Source organism: Sciurus vulgaris (assembly GCF_902686455.1).
Source record: "Sciurus vulgaris genome assembly, chromosome: 3".
NCBI classification, from domain to species: Eukaryota; Metazoa; Chordata; class Mammalia; order Rodentia; family Sciuridae; genus Sciurus; species Sciurus vulgaris.
Window position 1 is genome coordinate 38600909 of NC_136463.1, and position 18333 is coordinate 38619241.

An 18333-nucleotide genomic window follows, 5' to 3' on the forward strand; every position below is an offset into this window, starting at 1 on the left:
GTAAAGGCTGAATGAACCAAAGTAGCTCACCATGCTCTTCTGTTGGAAACAAAGTGAGGGCTTGCTCATGGTCAGTATTCACCTGCGACTATTGAAATCAAGGAAGTCTTTTCCCCTATGTTCAAGAGGAGATTTCCGTCTCCTCTGATCTCTGTAGCACACCTGCCTCACCATTGACTGAGATCACAGAGGGGGTTACATGGATGTCTTTCTGGAGTTTTAGAAGTGGGTGGCAGTCAGCAGGTTTTATATTGTTCACAGGAAAGGTACAAAGAAGTCTCAGTGCTGTCAATCCAATGAAGAAAGGCTCTAGCTATTGGAGCTCCAATCTTTAAATATCAAAACAGTTTAGACTTTAACATTAAAAAAAAAAAAAATCTTTATGGTGTTGGGGATTGAGTCCAGGATCTCATGCATGTTAGGCAAACTCTGTGTCACGGACCCACATCCCCGGTCCAGAATTTGGTGTTTGAATTAGAATTCTGAATCCACAGGGTTTTCTGCATCAAAGTGAGTTCTAATTTTATTTTCTGGGTGGCTTCAGAACTGTTAGTGTTACTGAGGCACCAGTCCTGGGTGTCTGAGAGGAGTGTCTGCCTTCTGCTGATTGCCCAGGAGGCCTCAATAAGAAAAGCAGCATCCCTTTGAGACAGATGTCCAGACCCAACTCCTGGAATTTCTAGAGGTGCTTAATCTTTTCTTCCCCTTTATGTGAACATTAACATTCACACCATGGCCCTGGAAACCTTTGTAGAAACTACAGGTTCAAAAAGAAATAAAGGAGATTTTGTTCAAGATAAGCCAAAGATAAGAATGAATCATCAAACGAAACCAGTAGATGTTTCTCAAATATTTTATCAAGAAACCCACCAGAGTTCAAAAACAAAACAAACAAAAAAAAACCCCAAACCAAAAAACAAACAAACAAAATCACCCAGGCTACTAAGTTATATAAGCCACCTTTTTACTTTTATGAAAATGCAAGTCAAGAAGTTGCCATTAAATGTACTGAAGACAAAGAAGTTCCAAGATTTGAGAAGGGTCAGGATTCCCGTAGGTCAGGGCAGGTTTGATTCCATCTCCTGGGTCCTCTCCAGCAATTTATATTCAGAATCATCTCCAAAGGAGATTAAGTTTAAAGAATGTTCTTTGTGTATGTTCTCCCTGTGCCTGTGGCCCGATTCTTTGGAAACTAGTTCTCCACCGGTGAAGAATGAAGACTTCAAGGAAATCTGAGTGCTATGTGCTCTAGTCACTGCCTCAACAGCAGTTTTTCAACACGTTAGAGGGGAGAAAGGAGCAACTGAAGACAAAGATGAAAAATTAAAAGTATACACCCCTAAAATATGTATCTCAAGCTCCATGGTAATTAAATACTAGATCACCAGAGCTCATTCTCTACATCTTGATTCTTACTTATGTCAAAAGTAATTGTGGAATATTTTAATTGGCTCTTATATGCCCCTAAGTTCCTTATTGAGATAAATTCTAATAAATTGTTGGCAATCGGGAGACAAAGGCAAAGTCTAAATATAAATAAGTATTCTGTGAGAAATGACTTTCACCATTACTTGGGCATTATCAAAATAGTTTAAAAACCTTTCTTTCAACCAGTGAAATTACACAAGTAATCTTTTTTGAAGGCACAAATTAAAAGGTGGCAAAAAACCATAAATTTAGTGTATGAGGCTACTCTTCTCAAAATATATTAGAAAATCTGCATAGGAGTTGAGGTTGTGGCTGAGGCCAGAGGCTCCTGCATGCCAGGAGTTCACTCTGGCTCCTGAATTGTGAAGAGGCTGGAGGGAGTCTTGGGTGGCACTTGAGGACCTGGCACACAGCTACTCACTCAGAGGAACTACTTCTGGATTTTAGCAGCTGGTGCAGTTGTCCAATGCAGACTGACTAAGCATCTGCTCTGCTCACAGCTTTCTGTAAATGTGACCTGACCAAAACAGGAGATTGTGGCCATACTATTTTCATTAGTTTATTTTAAAAGAAAAAAAAAAATCCCCGGAGATATAATACACAACATTCTACCTAATTCCTTCCTTTTTCTGAGACTAAACACACTTCGCAACCTCCCAGTGTGCTCATCTGACACTACAGTCTGACCCCCGGTGGGTTACTGACCATGGCCAATGCAGCGGAGCCACTCTCCAAAGCAGTGGAGCCCTTTGAGAAGACATCAGATAACTGCTAACCCATTCTAAATAAATAGTGGATGAACTAATTGTTCCTGTCTGTTAAGATTAAATCCCACATAACCTAGGCTCAAGCTTGGATCTTCCTATGACCATGTTTGACATCTGGAAAGTATGGTGGAGTAGTCACCGATCTGACAATCCTAGGAGTGCCACTTGTGATCCAGAGGTATCAAAATAAACAGTCAGAATATCTTCTAAAAAGTCCATGATGGTCCTTCTGGCTGTGTCCCCAGCCAGTGCCTGTACATTGCTTATATGCTTCAGGGCCATTTTGACCATGTGGACTCTTTCTTGCGGGCTGTGGGCTGTTCCAGAATCATCTCCCTCTGCTCCAGATTTTAAAAACTGTAGGAGATAGGACCGGACCATATCTCCATTGAGTTCAAGGGTTTCTTTGATGCAGGGCAGGTCTGAGGCACTGGCCAAGTTCAAGAGGTGAATCAGTGCCTGGCAGATCTGGGTCCGCAGGCTGGCACAGTACTTGAATTCCAGAAAGTCTGTAGTGTCTTCACTCTTCTGCAAGGCAGTGACCAACGCGTTCCAGATCTGAGCATACTGCTCTACAGAGCCATACCGCTCTCTCTTGCTCGGGATGGAAAGGGCAGTGGCAGATCTGATGCGCACTTTGAAGTTCTTGCATGATGTTACAACGGACGTCAGGGCATCGTAGGCCTGGGATGTCCATGGAGCTGTCCCTAGGAAGAATATAGTCATTAAAACCAGTAAAGGTATAGAAATAAGTTGGGGGATGGACAGTGGTGGTGGCATGCACACTAGTGCTCCAGATAGTCATTTTATATGCCCATTTCTTTCTTACAATAATCCCATAACATCAGGGTACCGAGTGACTAAATGGTGGGATCCTAGGTAAGTGACTGAAACCCCAAACCTCTCTTTGCATAGACAAGCCTGCAGCATGCTTAGGTCTTTTGCTACCCAATACAGGACCCTTGGTGATTTAGAAAAAGATTTCTTCTCTAGGAGGATTCTCTCCAATGGGGCAAGATTTGGGAGGTGCACAGAATGAACTGCAGCCCTACCTGGCCTCTCAGCTGGGTGTAGCTGAGTAATACACAATTCATACAACTGTATGCAGCAGCCCTGTTCATGCTAGCAAAAAAAATATTTCCTCACCCAGATTAGCATACACACATTGCTTTGGCCATAGCAAGTTATACGTTTTATTGTGAAGAAAAAGAATAAGATGCCCAGATTTCTGTCTTTCTTCCATTCCCATAGGCCCAGAGAAATCATCCTGCTTTCCTCCTCCCCAGTTACCCACTTTGTTTTGGGGTCTCCTTATTCTTCAAGACCAGCCCAGAGTAGAATGTAGCTCCTTTAAGTCTCCCAGCCCTTCCTTACTTCTTTGTTGCCTCTGAGGGCATGCAAGTAGGACCTTAGAATTGTGGATGCTGCTGCCATTTGCACTGGACCACCGTTTGAGGTCCTTGAATCTCACTGTCCCACCACCATCCGTAGTCAGGTTCCTGGCTCACTTCCTCTTGTGGTTGCTAACAGCTCTGCCTCCTCAGTGGAAACTGTCATGAGGCTACCTCTGCCAGCTCCCTCTGGTCTCCTTACTTGACACAGGCTCTGCAGGCCCAGAGGATCTCCTCCTCTCCAGGAACACATTCTTAGGTTCAAGTTTTGTCAGAGAGACCAATGTATAAGGCAAATGCTGGCATTCAAAGTGAAAGTGAGTGGTGTCTGGGGCTACGATCCACAAACCTAAGCAGCTGCTAGCCCTGAATGGTATTTCCAGCTGCGTGTCATGTCGTGATGGTATGACTGACAGACACCCTCCTTAGATGTGGCCTCCTTTTCTGTTCCAAGGGCTCATGGGATTTCATATTTGTACCTTTTTTTCCCATTCCATTTTTTAAAAATACTTTTCTTGTTGAAACTATATATACTTATTATAGAAAACTCAGAAAATGAAAGCAGAAAAAAAATCCACTCATCAATCCACTCAGAGGCAACCAGTATGAATAATTAGGTCAATTTCCTTTTCACCTATTGAGATCTTACTATAGAAATTATTTAATATTCTGCTTTAGTTTTTGTAACATAAGAACTATTTTCCCAGATTATAAAAAAAATCTTTGTAAATATAATTCAGTAGGTAACAAAATATCCTACTGAATATATATACAATAAATTCTTTTTCCATTTCCCTAAATTTGTGTTTCCATTATTTTCTAATACTGTGACAAAAAACATTGTGACAAAGAGGTTGTCCGCTAGAGTGAAGAGGGAAACTTTCTTACCGAGAGGAAGGGCAGGATTTTTAAACACGTTTCCCATTGCGTAGCAGGCGTTCCATCGAACTTTCATGGCAGCCTCGATCAGAACAGTAGAAATCAGAGCCTGGATAGACTCCTCAATGATTTCAGCAAATATGGGTTTTTCTATATGACAAGGTTGCAGAAAATGAAGCAAATTTCCAAGGGCCCGGACTGCATTGCTTTTTACCTAGAATAAAATGTAAAAGTCTTCGAAATCTGTTTTGCCAGAGATGTTTCAAAAAGTATGATTTCTGCTTTAAAAACCCCAGGAGACACTAGATTTCTCAAAGCAAGAGGACTAATGAAATGTACATCCTGTAAGGGTGCAAGTCCTTGGAACTCTGCAAGATCATACCTGGTAAACTTCTGAGCTATCAGAAAGGTGAGGTCTGTGCAGCTCCTGCCCTGGTTTGCTAGTGTTAGATTGCACCTCAGAGAGGTCTGTCTTCCCAGCTTTACAGAGATGGAGCATGAGGCCCAAGACAACAGGACCAGGGTGGTTTGCTGGGCTTCGTCACTCCAGCCCAGTATTTTCCATTAGACCAGGACATCTTCACTTTTGCAACATACTACAATCATCCAAGGTTTTGGTTTTGTTTTTATACCAATTTCTCCTACTCTGACCCAGAAATTCTGATTGACTTACTTTGAGGTAGGGCTTCCCAGGTGATTACCAGGTTCTTAGAACCACTGTAGTAAATTAGGCACTTGGTCTGGGTCAGGTACTGCGCTAGGTGCTTTGACATAAGGCACCTCAGAGTCTAGTGAAGTATATGCAATGACTCTCATATTCTAGGTGGGGAAACTGAACTTCAGAGACGCTACAGAACACACCAGAGTCACCAGGCTACTAAAGGGGAAGCCAGGACTCAAATCCATGTCACCTGACCTAAATCCCATGTCTATGCTTTTTAAGTTTATATTATGTAATCAAAGATATTCTAAGTCAGGGGTTCATCTTTTTGACTTGTCAATTCCACTTAAAATTTTTTGGGAAATAATGAATAATATTAGGAAAATATGAGTATATCATGTAGTATTACAGTAAGCTCTGATTTTTTCATGACCCTAGAGACAATAAAAAAACTGCATAAGTGCAGAGTGGGTCAAGTTTTATACTGAGCATACTTTCTACCCCCTTTGAAGAGGGGACATTTGCTTGGGACTGTAGCTATCAGCTATGGTACAACTATAAATACTAAATATTTAAACAAGAATTACTAGGTTTTGTTCTGAGTCTACCTTGTCTTTGTCCTTGGAGGCTTCTATTGCTGACCGCAACATTTTCAAGAGCAGGAGACCAGAGAACTCTTCCTGGAAACTTGGGTCTGGTGTTTCCCTATTCCACCCAAAGCATGCAAAGTAAGTTAAAAGGTAAACCCCACTTAAATATATACATATAAAAATATATTCACTTAGTATAACTACAAAAACTGTAGGAAAACAGCTTAACAAATCTGTTGAAACCACAGCAAGAACTTACAGTATGTATGCATCTTTCTTCTTTCTCTCTCTCTCTCTTTTTTTTTCCAGTGTTACTAGGGATTGAACCTAGGGGTGCTCTACCACTGAACTACATCCCAGCCCTTTTAAGTTTCTGAGACATTGCTCAGGCTGGACTTGAACTTGGAATCCTCTTGCCTCAGTCTCCTGAGTAGTTAGCATTACAGGCACATGCCACTGTGCCTGTTTTGGTATATACTTCTTGACTCAGCAATTATATACCAAGGGATGTATTCAAAAGTATTATCTCAAAAGGGAAATTTCATGCACAAAAATGTTCATTGTGGACAGAAACCTACAAGCCTAACGTCTAAAAAAATGCTTAGGTAAAGTGGGTTAAAAACTCATTACAGAGCAATGACTATATAATAATTAATAAGTACTTATTAGAAGCCAATAATGGAGAATGCTTATACATGTTACTTATTCATGCCACTTTTACAGGGTTAAGGGACAAAAAGCAAGACACCTGTGTATGAGTAACAACAGGTATTTCTGGGGAAGGGCATGTAGGTATTCAGGTAGGAGACAGGTTTTACACTGAATATCCCTTTGTACTACTTGAATTTTTTTAACTTGTGAATATATGATTTAAAAATATATTTTAAAAGTAGGGCAACCATTACTAAGGTTTTGGATTTCTACTTTTGTATTTTCTACAATGTGGATATGTTACGTATATTAGCATACAGTATTTTTATACATATAACTATTATACATAAAATTTACACTACTGTATATTTTATACATATAAAGACATACATAGAATATTATGTATATTTAATACATATAATTCCCAATATATGTTAAGAACAGCTTATTAATCTTATCATTTAAAGGAATATAAAGCAAAACAAGCAGTAAGACGGACTAACTGAGGGAATTATTATTAATTCTTTTACAGCAGGGATGAAAGATGCTCTCTTGGGACCTCCACCTCAGAAGTCACCCAGGGAAAACAAGCCGAGTCACCTACATGTTGACAATTAGAGTGTCTGTCAGGTTGCCCAGGGACCAGGCTGCTTTGGCACGGACATTCAGAGACTTGTCTTGAAGTGACATCAGTATGGCATTTGCTGTGTCTGCAACAAATATGACATCCTGTAAGATGAACCAAACACCGCATTACTTGGAGTTCATACTGCTGCCTCTGAAATACTCAAAATGTGTTTTCACAGAAAGCTATAACCCTTCATTGCAAATTTTGCTTTGGAAATCAAAATACAATCAATTCATTTACTAATCTTTTATAAGATTACAATTTGGATACTCAAGACACCCATGCCATGAACACCCAACCAGCCTGTGGATGTGTTCCTGAATGTCTTACAACCTGGTCTGTGACTGGGTTGATTTCCACCTCCAGGAAGCTTTGTTCTGACAATAAAATACATTTCCAAAACATCTTCGACTCACTATACACTTCTCAGTGAGATGAATGTCACAAAGAAGGCTGAGGGAGAACTTCACCTCTTCCTTAGTAAAACCTGTATCAGCTTTCTAAATTATTATTCTCACATGGTATGGTCTCATTTCATTTTCATTCAGCCATTCATTAAGCATTCACTGGATACCTGGGTCCCAGGCAGTATGCTAAGTAATTTAAAATAAATGTACTATAGGCATTACCATATTTTTGTAGCAAGTAAAGAAACCAGATTATAAAAGAAGTTAATTTCCTTTACTGCCCAACTCAGGAGTTCTATATCCACAAAAAAGTGGTGATGTAGATTACACAGAGACAAGACAGAGCTGAACAGGTTCACTCTGACCTGTCTGAGACAAGGAAAAAGCACGTAGACTCCAAGGGCCCGTGAGGTCGCAGCTTTCACTAAACGGTTCTTGCTGTCATTCAGGCCAAGTAGCATTGTAATGCACAAAATCTGCCTGTCGTTCTGCAATGATAAGGGAGACAAAGGGAAAAGCAAAATGAAATGACTACAGCCAAGTTTCCCCCAAATGACCATGAAATACCTGTTGAACTCTTATTCAGGAGTCGAATGCATTGTGATCTTGAGGGCAGGCTACCCTGGTATAGTGCAGGTTCCATTCAGACTCAATGGTTACCTCAGCATTCACTTTGTGTGAAGCACACACAGCATCTCATCACATTTAGCCTTTCAACTGTGTGAGTTAGGTCATTTTTTATCCTTTTACTCCATTAAAGTTGCATTCTTTATAAAAGCTAATTTGTATAAATAAAAACAGATGCACATTCTGCTGAAGACTATAGAAAAGTAGCAGTTTGGATACTGCTATAGTATGAATATTTATGCCCCTGCCAAATTCATATGTTGAAATCTCCCAGAAGGTGACAGTAATAGGTGTTGGGGCCTTGGGGGAGGTGATCAGGTCATGGGAGCAGAGCCTTTGTGGGTGGGATTAATGCCATTTTAAGTGAGGACCTGGAGAGCTGTCTTGCCCCTTCACCACGTGAGCTAGCCAGAGTCACCTAAGAAACAGAGACTGAGCCCCTTAATAACACCAACCTCCAGAACTTTGAGAAATAAATTGCTGATTTTTAGAAGTCACCCAGTTTATGGTAATTTATTTTAGCAGCTCAAGTGGGCTAGGACAAATACCCTATGGTGGCATCAAATCTAAATATCTTCACCTTGGGCTGGGGAGATAGCTCAGTTCGTAGAGTGCTTGCCTAGCACAAGGCCCCAGCACCGCAAAAAAAAAAAAAAAAAAAAAAAAAAAAGAAAAAAAACTTAAATATCTTCACCTACTCTACGTTGTCACATGACTCCCATCTTAAGATGATAATATTAAGTTCTAGAAAAGTTAAGATAGTCATAGAGTTGGAAAGCCCCAGCATTTAAGCCCAGGTCTTTTAAACTCTGGCAGGAAATCTTTCTGAACTCTCTTTACCGTCACAGTTGTGCTACTTTCCTCCACCACCCACCTTCTAAAACACAGGGAAAAACGGCTTTCTGACAGATTAAGATTATACTTTAAGTTCTTCCATTTGTTGTTCCCACTGCCCTCATGCCAAACTCAAATAGAATAATCGCCTTTTCCTTACAGATAACTTTGAAAATATTTCAAAATAAAAAAGAATCAAACTTGAGCTCCAATGCTTGGGACTCAGTTTGAAGGTAAGGTTACCGGCAAACTGCTGAAGGCCTCGGGCAAGATGGAAGACAGGGCGTCGCAGGCACTGGCCTGGAGAGTCGGGTGCTCTGAACTCTGCAGGGCTCGGGGCAAAGGACCCTTTAGCATCTCAGTCCAGAACATCACCACCTGAAAGAGGCATAGTTAAAAATGCAGTGGGACCAATGAAAGTTAGCCTACCACATACTGAATGTGGCCTTAGTGTGACATGTTTCCTTAAAGTACTGGCTTTCTGTAAATGCTTCACTGGTTCTTCTTCCACAATGATAAAAAGGAATTTAGAAAGCAATTAGTCAAATCGTCATATTTTATTGACTAGGAGATTAGAGTGTAATGAAGTCAAACAGCAATATCGATAATGAGGAGGATGAAGATGATAGTAAAATAGCTAATGGTTTTCAGAAAGCTGATCACATGTTGGGCATTGCTCTAGGTGCTTAAAGTACTTCAACTGGTTTTAACCCTCAGCACAACTTACATCATTATGTCTTTTTTCACACAAGGAAACTGAGGCACAAAGAGATACTATAACTTGTGAATAGGCAGCAGAGGCCAACTAGAATCCAGATCAACTGACATTCAGTTTGGGCTCTTTCAGCCTGATTCCCTGTGGGCACAGGGTGTCAAAATAGTCCCAGGCTTGTATTCTAGATCAAGGAGCACAGACAGGATCCAGAGGCTGAGCTGGAGTTGAGTCCTGCAGCTGCTGCTTCCTGTTTCTTCCTGTCCACAGCCTTGGGCAAGTAACTTAACCTACCTAAACTTTGGTTCTTCTTCAATAAAATGGGGCAAAAATATCTATGTTGCAGAGTCTGTGATAATAATATTGTGTGCAAAATTCCTTCCACAGGACACCCTTAATAGTTCCTACATGGTAGATACTCTTAAATTGGGCAGTAGGCTTTTTCAGCATTTTGAAGAATTATATAACTTCAAAGTCCCTCAGGTAGACATCTGAATACTTTTATTTCCATGCTTTATAAAAATCCTGGTATTTCATGTTCATTTGTAAATCCATCTGTGGTTTTGGTAACTCTAGTTTCTGTCCTATGGATGTGGACCTGGGTTTTGCTATATGTTCAAGCAATAGTTATATCTTCCTCTGACTTCAGCTCCTGGAAACCCAGTCTGGGCCCTTCCTACTCCAATACAGAATAATGTGGACAGGTGTGGTTGCCAGCCTCCAAGGTGGTCCATAGTTATTCTTACCTACTAACGTTTACACCTCTGTGCAGTTCCCTCCTGCACTGAATACAGCTGACCTATATAATGGATGCTGTGAAAGTGACAATGTGAAGCTTCTGAAGCTAGGCCATAAGACATACTGCAGCTTCCATCTTGCTCTTCCTCTTGGATCATTTGCTATGAGGGAAGCTGGCTGCCATGTCAACAGGACAGTCAAGCAGCCCTGTGGAGAGATCCTCATGGGGAGGAACTGAATGAGCCTACTGCCAAAAGTCAATGCTAACTTGTTGGGTACATAAGTAAGCCACCTTGGAAGAAGATCCTCCAACCCCTGGCAAGCCTTCAGTTGACTGCAACTCTGGGTGGCATCTTGACCACAGCCTCATGAGAGACCTGTACCAGAACCACATGGCTAAGCTAGACCGTGTGAGAGAATAAATGCATATCACTTAAAGTTGCTAAATGACTATGGTTGATTTATTACTTAGCAGTATATAAGTAATATAGAAAGTCTATTGTCTTCTCTAGAGATGAAACAATCCCTGAGTGTGAAGAGTTAAGAGGCCCATCCACAGCCACTTTCTAGCGAGGATAGAAGTTTGGATTCCAACCTAGTTCTGTATGATTGCAAACCTCAACTCATCTCCCTGTGAATGGTTACATTTTATTAACTTTTCCAGCAATCTTACAATTTAAGGATTATCATTCCTCTTTACAAGGAAACTAGGCTTATAATCCTACATACATTAAGTGACGCTCTCCAAATCTGATCCTATGCCTTCTGATACAAAATCTTTTCATCATTCTATGTAAAAGAAACACTAATTTTATTATTCCTGGTTGTACCTTATGTATAATCCTACTACATACTGAATTACAAATAAAACGTATTCATGTAAGTTTCATGTCATGCTACATTATAAATCACAGTTTGTGACATTGGAAGAAATCATATCATCTATTCTACTTTATCACTGAGTCGCCAAACTTTAACTCACAGCTAAAACACAACTCCCACTAACGTCATATGGTTTGTTTTTACAATATTTCAATAAAACTGTAACTGAAGCAATAAGAAAGGCAAAAACCATGGATATGTATTTACCAAGAAGACTGGAACTCTCTGCTCAGGTGCTATGGTAGAATCTGGTTTATACTGTTGTATTAAGCCTGTGCCCAGTTCTTCCAGAAGCTGCCAAGATAAAAAAGAAATAATTATCAAAGCAGAGGATTAGAACTGGAGGTAACAAATCAGCTCACTTCTATTTGGTGATCACTTTAAATCATGAGGAAGAATAATTTCTAAGTGGTTTTCCTTCTTTTCTCATTAACTCCTATAAAAGAGGCATTTTTCTGAGGAATAAAATCAGCAGCTATAAGTTGTTAATTTAATACCAAACCAATTCCTTGGGTTTATATATAAGAACTGAAAATAGAGGAATGTATGGCTCCTGTACCTGCAGCCTCCTTAAGAAATCTGGCTTTTAATGAAATTACCTTTGCTCCATGAAGCTGAATGGATGGATCTGCTTCTCCCATGCATTTGCAAATCACCTCGCCAAGTTCCATCAAGTAGACCTGAGCCACTGAAAAGTAGCCCCTTGCCAGGTGAGCCAATACCTACATAGAGAGCAGGGAATTAGCTCCTAGAGCTGAATGCAAGGCTGCAGTATCCAGAAAAGTATTTCAATATTTCAGAAATCACTTACAACTATCAAGTGACTGAAATCTGATGTGAATGAAATGAAAAAACAACCAAAATCTTTATTTTATTACTAACATCAAGTAACTCTAACATAATTCTATGATGCTTTATAGTTTGTGATTGTTTTTCATTTAATGTTATCTCAGGTCTCTGAGTAATCCTTTGAGGTAGGTATTAACTGCATTTACAGCTGAAAAAACTAAGGCTGAAGAGGTTAAAGGACGTATTTAATGTTATCTAGATAATCAGCAGCAGCTCTAAGCCTATGTCTTAGATTAGATCTGAGAATAGAAAGAGCAAATACTTTTATCCAGTGTTAAAAATATATTCCCTTGAAGGAGCAATTATTTTGTTTCACTAAGCAGATACAAGATGATAAAGTTTATTGAGAATTAAGCATTTTAAGTTGCAGAATTCAAAGACTAACTATATTTCCTTTCATAACTAGTATACTATCTATTACACCCACCTGTCCTACCTATCATATAATACCTGAGATAACTACAATAGCTTTTACAACATTTTACAACCAAAGCCCTCTCCCCCATCAAAATAACAACAAAAACAAACCACCCACAGCTAAAACACAACTCCCACTAACATCATATGGATTGTTTTTACAATGTTTCATATGCCTGCTCCTCACAATCACCTTCTAAAAGGGGAATGACTACTTCCTTTTAGAGAGGTGGAAATGAAACCTCTACCTGAAGGGCCTCCAGTCGCATGGGGGATGGTTCAAAAGTGCTTCCTGCTGCAGAGCCAGCGTCACCACCTGAATAGCAATCCTCTTTGGGCAGTACAACAGTGGAAATACAAAGTCGGATGAGCCAGCAGGGTTCCAAAGACCCCTTCGGTGAGCTAACTGATGTTTCTTCCAGAGAGGATGCTGCCGGGGCTTTCTTCCACCAATCAGCAGGGCTGAGGTGAGGAGTAGCTGAATTGCTACTGCTGAGTCCAGAAGAACAGGGCTGTTGCAGAAGCAGCTGGACTTCAGGTAAAGGTGCATGAGTGGACACTATAGCTCCCAAGAGTGTGAGACTTGACACACGAACATTTACATCTATCAAAGGAAAGTCAGAGGCTATCACCAAAGGAATCACTATCATAAATATCAGTTACCTCCACAGGTAGTTAAGCATTATTAGATCCTTGTTTAATTAGGTCTAATTAAACTTCCAGACCTAATTTCAAGTTCATAAGAAACACAAGGGACAACATTGTAAGGAAACAACCTGACACTAAGAGAACATTACATATTCCATAAGACAATTGACTAGGAGTCTCCAAAAATCAGTATTATGGGGGGGCGGGGGAAGGTGGAGAGACCACATGATTAACAAAAACTAAAGTGATTCAATACCTAAATGTAATGCATGAAACATGAATGAATCGAGGCAAAAAAAAAGCTATTAAAGCTAAAATAGCACATTTGCAGAAAACAATGGTTTTCTCTGCTCCCTTTGTCATAGATAAGTTGATTATATGAATATGGGTCTATTTCTGGGCTCTCTGTTCCACTGATCTGTCTATCCTTTTGCCAATTCTACACTTAGTTACTAATGTTCTATAATAAGTTTTAAAGTTGGGTAGTGTCAATCCTTCTGTTATTCTCTCCCAATACTGGATGGCTACTCTGTCTTTTCCCTTTCCATACAAACTTTAGAATCAGTTGACATGCAAATAATGACTTAGGATTGGAAGTCTATAGATCAAATTGGGAAGAACTGACATCCTGATAATATTGAGTCTTCCTAGCCACAAATATGGAATATCTCTACATTTGTTTAGTTCTTTGAGGAGATTTAGGTTCTTTTAATCTCTTTGCCACTAAACATAATGAGTGGTTTTAAGGCAGAAAAAGTTTATCTTTCTGAGCCCTGCTTTAGACATTGGTATAAGGAGTGGACTGGACTTAGTTTTTACACAGCAGTATCTTATTTAGGCCTCATAAAAATCTTATGGAGGGCTGAGGTTGTAGCTCAGTGGTAGAGCGCTTGCCTAGCATGTGTGAAAGTATGGGTTTTGATCCTTAGCATCACGGAAAAACAGATAAATAATTGTGTATTGTGTCCACCTACAACTAAAAAAATATTTTAAAGGGCCATGGCAATGGGAATGTGCTGCAGAACCTCAGACTGACTCAAGATCCACTGTTCTTCCCATGATGTCACAGACAACATCTCTATTTTGCTCTACAATTCTGACAGAAAAACTCATCTTTTCCAAATATGCTCTGATCTGAAAGCTAGGAAACAAAAGAAAAATATTCTAAAGGCAGGTGTTTATAGCACATGTGCATTACATGACACAGGAAGGAAGAAATAAGACTCTGCACTTGGGATTTGAAGTTCAGGGATATTATTTGAGCCTTCAGAAGAGATAACATTAAAGAAGTTAGGCTTTGTATTCCAATTTTTTTTTTTCCCAAGGAGAAGGTGATATCTGTCTGTCCATTCACCCATTTTCAATTTATGCCTAAAGCTACTAATTATTACACACTTGATGGATTCCACTTGCACTTGGCTCATTTCTAATTCTAAAGGAACATTCTGGTTACTGCCACGAAGCATCAAAAAGGCATTAAACTTTACAATTAATTCTCCTGCTCATTTTCTTCTGTAGGAGTTTAGGGGGCAAAAGTAGAACTCTAGCAATGGTGGTAGCTGTGAAAAGCTGAGAAGTAGAGATCTCTTAGAGCTGCAAAAACGCTCTGAATTTGAAAAAGAAATAATTGATTTAAACACTACTAACCTTTGTGGCGGATATAAGGTTTTATCTGGTTCCAGACTTTAGTTAGCAGGCTGAGTTTCAAACGGTTGTAAGGTGCATTTGATACTAAATTTGCAAGGCACTGTAAAACACAAAAAATAGCTCATCAATAAGCGTGACTAAATCACAGGATAGAAACACAACTTCATAGCACTTAATTTAAAAGGACTTTATGCTTAAGAAAAATCATTTTCTTTTTTTTATCTTTAAAAACAATAACTTGTTTAAAATTTAAAACACTGGAATAACTTAATATTAAAGCACAAGGAGTATTTTTACCAAATCATTTATTTGGACATAGAGATATTACAGGTTGTATCAGGCAGGTAGGTACAATCTTCCAAATAGGATATCTTTAATGAAATTTTTATTTAGTTATATTCTTAGGTCAAATTACTTTTGGACTATGTAAAACATTATACAACAGTGAAACACAGAAACCCTCTCTGGAACTCAAAGATACCTTGGAATATTTACCTTAATTATCTGAGTTAGGGTCTGTGAAGATGACTCTGCCACCAAAGCCAACAAAAGACATCTGTGCAACTCCCTAATGCTGGAAGCGATCATAACAGAGAAGGGAGTGAAAGCTCTTCTGTGGTCGCTGATATCTTCAGCAACAGAAAGAAACTGCTTCGAGCCTTCCAGTATGGCAGATAAAACTTGTAGGGCACAGGCACGTGTCTGAAATTTCAGGATGATCACACTGGTTAGTGAAAAATCAGGAGTCAGAGTCTTTTTTTCTCCCATATATATTTAATGTTCAAAATATTTAGAATCATTTTAATTATAAGACTAAAAGCAATGAGATTTTCAAGTCCTGAAAGCAGCCATGAACTAGCCCCTTCATACCCCACACCTAAAAACAAATCTTAATCATATTGCTGTTAAGTTTTCTTATAGTAAGGCATAAATATAACTGACACTATAGCACAAAAACCTGAAATTCTAAACATGAGAATAATTTAAAGACAGAGGCCTGGTTTATTCAGCATAAAACCAACTAAAAAGAGGGAACTAAAAGGCCCATGGGGTAGAATATACATAAGAGCCTGTTTTGTATCAAAGTTCCTGAGAACAATCTACTCTTTATATTCTACTCTGAAGCATCAGGGTGATCAATGTTAAATAAGACAGAAGGAATTTGGTGCATACTCAGTGGGCACCATAAGTGATCCAACTTTCAGAAACATTTTTGTGTGAAGGAAATATTACTTGTAGTGAGAGTATCTGCTAAAGAAAATAAAAAAGGTACACCTTTGTGATGGGCTGCTATATGTCAGGAAAGTGTCAGGGCATCAAGATTCTCTTTATAAGGTTAAAAGATTACTTTTAATTGGTCCTCAGATGATTTTGTGGTACTAAAAATCAGAAATGAAAAAGGAAATGAGAAGAAAGTTAAATGAACCAAAATGGAATATAGATAATAAATGTAGCTCTATTACTACAGAAAGATACTGTGCCCTCTTTGGCCAGTTCACCCAGAAATGACATTGAAACAACTCCAGGACATTTTTTCAAAGCAAGGAATCAACACTACAATTCTACGATCTAATCTAAATATTTACTCAACATGAAACATCTGAGTTTGGAGTAAAAAAAAAGGTTTTCCAGAAAGCCTTCAACTATGTTATCTTCAAATAACCAAATAATAAATCACTTCTGCAGGCCTTTTGAAGAGTGACATTATAAAAAAAAAAAAAAAAAAAAACTAAAGATTTATTGCTTTGAAAACAAATGTGAAGTATGTAGTGTGAGTCTTCAGAATTATGCATACTCAAGTCAGGGGGCTAACGATGCATTAGAAAATTGTGCTTATGTGTGAGGAGTGAGACCATGAACACAAGCTAGCTGATTCAAGAACTGAGATCAGGGGCTGGCGAACTCCTTCTGTAGCGGGCCAGTAGTACATATTTTATATTTTAGACTTGCAGGCCATAGTATCTCTGTCACAACCACTGAACTCTGTGCTGGTGGAATGGGCACTATGTAAAGGAATAAATGTGGCTGTGTTCCAACAAAACTTTACTTACATTACAGAAAATGGAATCTGAATTCCATATATTTTTCACATATCATGAAATTTTTTTCTCCTTTTAATTATTAAAAAAACATTTAACAGCATATAGATCATTCTTAGCTTGCAGGTCATACAAAATAGGTGGTGAGCTAGATTTGGTTTGATTACAGTTCAGAGTTTGCCAACTGATGATTGGATGGGTTGGTCTGTCCTGAAAAAGATAGATGTTACACTAAAATTTCATTTCTTTAGAAGGTAATTAAAAATCACAATTATAGCAGCTCACAATCCAAATAAAATTAAAAAATCAAGTTGTGAAATAGACTGATGTTCAAAAAGACAAAAAAATTACAGCTCAATTAACTTTGGTATCTTACGGCGGGAAACATCCATCACTATCACAGATGAAAACAAGATGGATGTCACTGAAATTGGTTAATTCTTTTTCCCACTGAGGTATAAAAATTCATAGAGAAATGTGATACTACCTCAGATTATACTTTCATAGTTTTGAGTTAATTTTCTTTAAATCCTGTTTAATGTATCTTTGTTATCATAAAATTGTTACTTCTGATACTGAATCTGTTCTAAGTTCTGCTTCATTTATTCTCACATCAACACATAATATCCTGTTTACCAGTTCTAATCAGCACTTTCAGAAGAAATTACTGATGTGCAAGCAAATCATAATAGGTACAACTCTCCAGGGAACTCATTTTGTTGATTATGTTTTACTATCTGAATATTTACAATGATGGATGACTTTGCAATCTTATAAACATCAGTGTACATTGTTTTACTAGTGTGTAGTTTCATCTCCTTGGACATGAAGACCTGTCTAAAGTTAATAAAATAAAAAAGCCCTCTTCCATTTTTTTGCTTTAAGAATACAGCAGAAATGTTTGCTGAGATAGTTCAGTCAATCTTCATTTTTTTCCTTGTCTGTATGGTCTCAAAATAAAGAAGTCTCTCCTGAGTGTAGGTCCTATTGAGGTTTCCACGCAGGGAACCAGGCTGAACTCATCTTTGGCTCTGTTCAAGTTCTAAATTTTTTTTTTCAGATTGAACCCATGGTCTTGTGTATGACCATGGTACTGTACCACTATGTTATATATACCCTCAGTCTTAAGTCCTAATTATTATTCACACGTTTCAGGGTTAACTTTTTTGGATCACATTTCCAGAGTTGGTTGTCTTGAAAGTGGAGGTATCTGAACCTTGCAACAGGGTTAGTAGATTTGGAAACATTCAAGTAAAATTTAACTGTTCCTAGTTGGCTACATAAAAGTAACCTGGTTAACTACCATTCCATAACAGTTACAAATTCTAACATTTTCATTTTCTTTTCTTGTTATGCTATTATCTAGATTTTTTTCTTGTATCCACTTTTCATAGTTATTTCAAAGAGAAATAAAAATTCATCATAGAATTTGAAAATCAAGATAATTCCCAAGGTGATAAGAGAAAGGTCTGCCCTATAGTTTGTTCCTTAGGTCAAAGTCTTGATGTGTCTCCATAATATGCCTTTATAACTCTAAA

General features: G+C 38.6%; 1 protein-coding gene across 1 annotated transcript in view; it reads right to left on the reverse strand.

The window, feature by feature from the left end:
• Positions 1-2134: 2134 nt before the first annotated feature.
• HEATR6 (HEAT repeat containing 6) overlaps positions 2135-18333 on the reverse strand; it is a gene marked incomplete at its 5' end in the record, with an annotated part of 30586 nt that continues 14387 nt past the window's right edge. Inside the window, 11 exons of the mRNA XM_079132098.1 lie at positions 2135-2902; positions 4475-4679; positions 5735-5831; positions 6972-7096; positions 7768-7890; positions 9107-9241; positions 11403-11489; positions 11795-11917; positions 12710-13065; positions 14757-14856; positions 15252-15458. Of these exons, the coding sequence (XP_078988224.1) occupies positions 2331-2902; positions 4475-4679; positions 5735-5831; positions 6972-7096; positions 7768-7890; positions 9107-9241; positions 11403-11489; positions 11795-11917; positions 12710-13065; positions 14757-14856; positions 15252-15458 (2130 nt within the window). The 3' untranslated portion in view covers positions 2135-2330. The remainder of the gene's footprint in view (positions 2903-4474; positions 4680-5734; positions 5832-6971; positions 7097-7767; positions 7891-9106; positions 9242-11402; positions 11490-11794; positions 11918-12709; positions 13066-14756; positions 14857-15251; positions 15459-18333) is intronic.